The sequence below is a fragment of the Ailuropoda melanoleuca genome, unplaced genomic scaffold (genome assembly GCF_002007445.2).
Source record: "Ailuropoda melanoleuca isolate Jingjing unplaced genomic scaffold, ASM200744v2 unplaced-scaffold2618, whole genome shotgun sequence".
NCBI lineage: Eukaryota > Metazoa > Chordata > Mammalia > Carnivora > Ursidae > Ailuropoda > Ailuropoda melanoleuca.
The window spans coordinates 1-2,958 of record NW_023196259.1 but is presented as its reverse complement, the minus strand read 5'-3'; the positions used below and the strand labels follow the sequence as shown (position 1 = coordinate 2,958).

General features: G+C 48.4%; 1 protein-coding gene across 2 annotated transcripts; it reads right to left on the bottom strand.

The window, feature by feature from the left end:
- Positions 1 to 812: 812 nt before the first annotated feature.
- Positions 813 to 2,950, bottom strand: LOC117798131 (inactive serine/threonine-protein kinase TEX14-like). 2 transcript variants are annotated; one of them, XM_034650558.1, is made up of 3 exons: positions 2,678 to 2,950; positions 1,124 to 1,211; positions 813 to 1,091 (listed from the first exon to the last, which is right to left on the bottom strand). In XM_034650558.1, exons 1-3 carry the CDS (start codon positions 2,873 to 2,875, stop codon positions 1,039 to 1,041), a joined length of 339 nt encoding a protein of 112 aa, XP_034506449.1. In that variant the 5' UTR covers positions 2,876 to 2,950; the 3' UTR covers positions 813 to 1,038. The 2 variants fall into 2 exon arrangements, with proteins under 2 accessions (XP_034506449.1, XP_034506448.1); XM_034650557.1 differs by having other exon boundaries at positions 816 to 1,101; positions 1,134 to 1,211.
- Positions 2,951 to 2,958: the final 8 nt, after the last annotated feature.

Sequence of the window (2,958 nt, the reverse complement as noted above, 5' to 3'; positions counted from 1 at the left end):
GCAGCTGTCTCAAACCAGCTGGAAACAGCCCGAGGAAGGTAAGCTAAGTCTTAAGTGTTCTTTTGCAATCTAAAGAATAAAGGAGCATCNATCCTGATAGCTATGGAGAATGCCCAAAAGGGTTTTTAGCAGAGTGGCACAGCTCGATTTCCATTTTTAAAAGGTTGTTCTAGATACTGACCCACAAGAGTGGCAGGAGGAGGAGCAGTTAGGAGTAACTAGTCCTCAAGGGAATTAACTCATCTTTCCTGAAAAGCCACAGCTCATTGGAAGAAAACCAGGACTTGCTCAGGGAAGGACAGGGATGGGGAGCCTGTGAGGGTGTGAANAGGGTGTGACAAGTATAGCAACCCTGATTACAGAAAGTGATGCCATCAGAGAAAATCGAAAGGGAAAGGATTCCGATCATAAAAACCCTAAGTCCATAAAGCCCTAAGAATTTAAAAGAGCTAGGTAGTTAAGCATGGAAAGAAGCCTGAGCCTGCCTCCTGCAGCTGTGATGGGGGCAGGGAGGCTGCCCACCCAGCGAGCAGCAGCTGTCTCAAACCAGCTGGAAACAGCCCGAGGAAGGTAAGCTAAGTCTTAAGTGTTCTTTTGCAATCTTAAGAATAAAGGAGCATCCTTTCCGTGGTTTGGGAGATGACACGGAAGCCAGCTGGCTACTCTGCTGAGGAGTTTTCTGCTGGGCTGCTCAGACCTGCAAAGTTCTTTCTTTGCTAAGCACTAACCACAGGATGGTTCCCACTAGAGCCTAGAACTCATTCCCCACCCCCACCCCCCCCGCNGGTTCCCACTAGAGCCTAGAACTCATCCCCCTGCTCCCCGCCCCGCCACTTCCTGCATGGGGGCAGGGTGGCCGAAGGTGCTCTTCTGGCCACTTCTGCGGTGGCCACATCCTCTCTGTCAGAGTTCACCACTGAGAGTGGGCCAGATGTCGGATGGGACCAACGTGGAAGGAATCTTGGTGGCCCACACTGCAGGGCTCCTACAAGGAAGGCTGGGGTGATGCCAGATAGCCCACTCCGCTCAAGACAGCACTCACCCCTGTATGAGACCGCCAAACCGGGGTGGGCCGCAGATGAGCCGCTGAGGGGAGTCGATCTTCTTCAAAGNAGCCGCTGAGGGGAGTCGATCTTCTTCAGGAGGTCATAGGAGAAACCCTGGATGATGGCCTGCATGTGCGAGGCACAGCGCTGCATGAACTCCACCATCTGCAACACACCGTGAAGACGTTCAATGCTGCAGCGAACTAAGAGCCACCCTGGCCTTCCGTGGACCTGGACAGTCTGACCTGAATGATCTGAGGAGCCAGGAGCCCCTGACAGGGAAAGAGTAGGACCCAGGTGGTTTTTTACAGGTATGGAACGTTTCCAGGGAGGTGATTTGGCAATAATTTCCTCCAACTCCCTGGTTCCTCAAAAAGTTGAAAATAGAGCTACCCTACCACCTGGCAATTGTACTACTAGGGATTTACCCCAAAGATACAAATATTGTGATCCTAAGGGGCACAGCACCCCAATGTTTATGGCAGCAATGTCCACAACAGCCAAACTATGGAAAGAGCCCAGATGTTCATTGACAGATGACTGGATAACGATGTGGTATATGTATACAATGGACTACTACTCAGCCATCAGAAAAAAAAAAAAAAAAAAGAAAAAGAAAATCTTGCCATTTGCACCAACATGAATGGAACTAGAGGGTATTATGCTAAGCGAAGTAAGTCAACCAGAGATAGACAACTATCATACGATCTCACTCATATGTGGAATTTAAGAAACAAAAGACAGGGGAAAATAAAATGATGAAATCAGAAAGGGAGATAAACCATAAGAAACTCTTAATCATAGGAAACAAACTGAGGGTTGCTGGAGGGGAGAAACTGAGGGATTGGGGTAACTGGGTAAGAGGGCACATGATGTAATGAGCACTAGGTGTTCTATAAGACTGTTGGATCACTGAACTCTCCCTCTGAAGCTAATAACACATTGTAGAATCCAATCTACAATCCATATGTTCATTAATTGAATTTAAATAAATTTTTTAAAAAAGGAAAAAAAAATTTCATCCAACTCCCTCCTTCAACAGATGAGGAAACTGAGGCAGAAGGAGCAAAATTACTTGACCAAGGCCAACAGCTAATGAGTTAGAGAACCAGAGGGAGGGAACGGAGGACTCTGCCCTTTTCCCTCCATGTGCCCAGTATTTGTGTCTGCACTCTGTGCTTTATATCTGTTACGTTATTTAGACCTCATCTGAACACATCACGCCTGCCAGTGTGTGGCCTCAGCAAGTTACAAAATGTCAACAGGCCTCAGTTTCCCCATCTGTGAAATGGGGACAATAACAGTACCTACTGACAGAGTTATTGTGAAGATTAAATGACTTAATATTTAATTAATTTAATTCAGAACATCTGATGTGTAGTAAGCACTAGTTAAGGGTCAAAATTACAACTGTTCTCTCTCCTCACTGAATGGATGACCAAAAAGGTTCACTAGAGTTGTTCTGAGGTTTTATAGCTGGTTAACTTGCTTCAACCCAGGTCCCTATATTCAGCGCCAATGGCAAGGCCACGGCAAGGCCTGTGCTGTCCCCAGGATCAGCCCCTCTCCGCCCCCTGGGCCTCTGACTCCCAGCTCCGTCTGCCTTGGCTACAGAGTGGGCCCAGTCTTACCGCGGTGCTGCGCTCCTTCCCTGCCGTCAGGGCCCAGGTCTGCGGGTTTCGACCCTTCTCGTCATGGAGTCGAAGATCACCCCCTGCATCCAGCAGTTTGCTGAGGATCCACTGATTGCCTGAAAACGCTGCTGCATGAACAGGGGTGATTCCATCAAAGCAGCGGCTGGAGGGGGAGGTGTTAGTATCAGTGTCCATAACACTCCTCCATTCCACAGAGTGGGGCAGGGGGATTCAATGGGTGACACAAGGCTCCCTTTCTACAAAAGCAACCTTTGGGA

Bases quoted from the DNA above. Each gene is read 5' to 3' on its own strand.
- LOC117798131 (XM_034650558.1), bottom strand. From the start codon at position 2,875: ATGGACACTGATACTAACACCTCCCCCTCCAGCCGCTGCTTTGATGGA. The intron at 1,212-2,677 runs GTAAGACTGGGC...GGTGTGTTGCAG, and splicing joins GGAAGGAGCGCAGCACCGCG to ATGGTGGAGTTCATGCAGCG.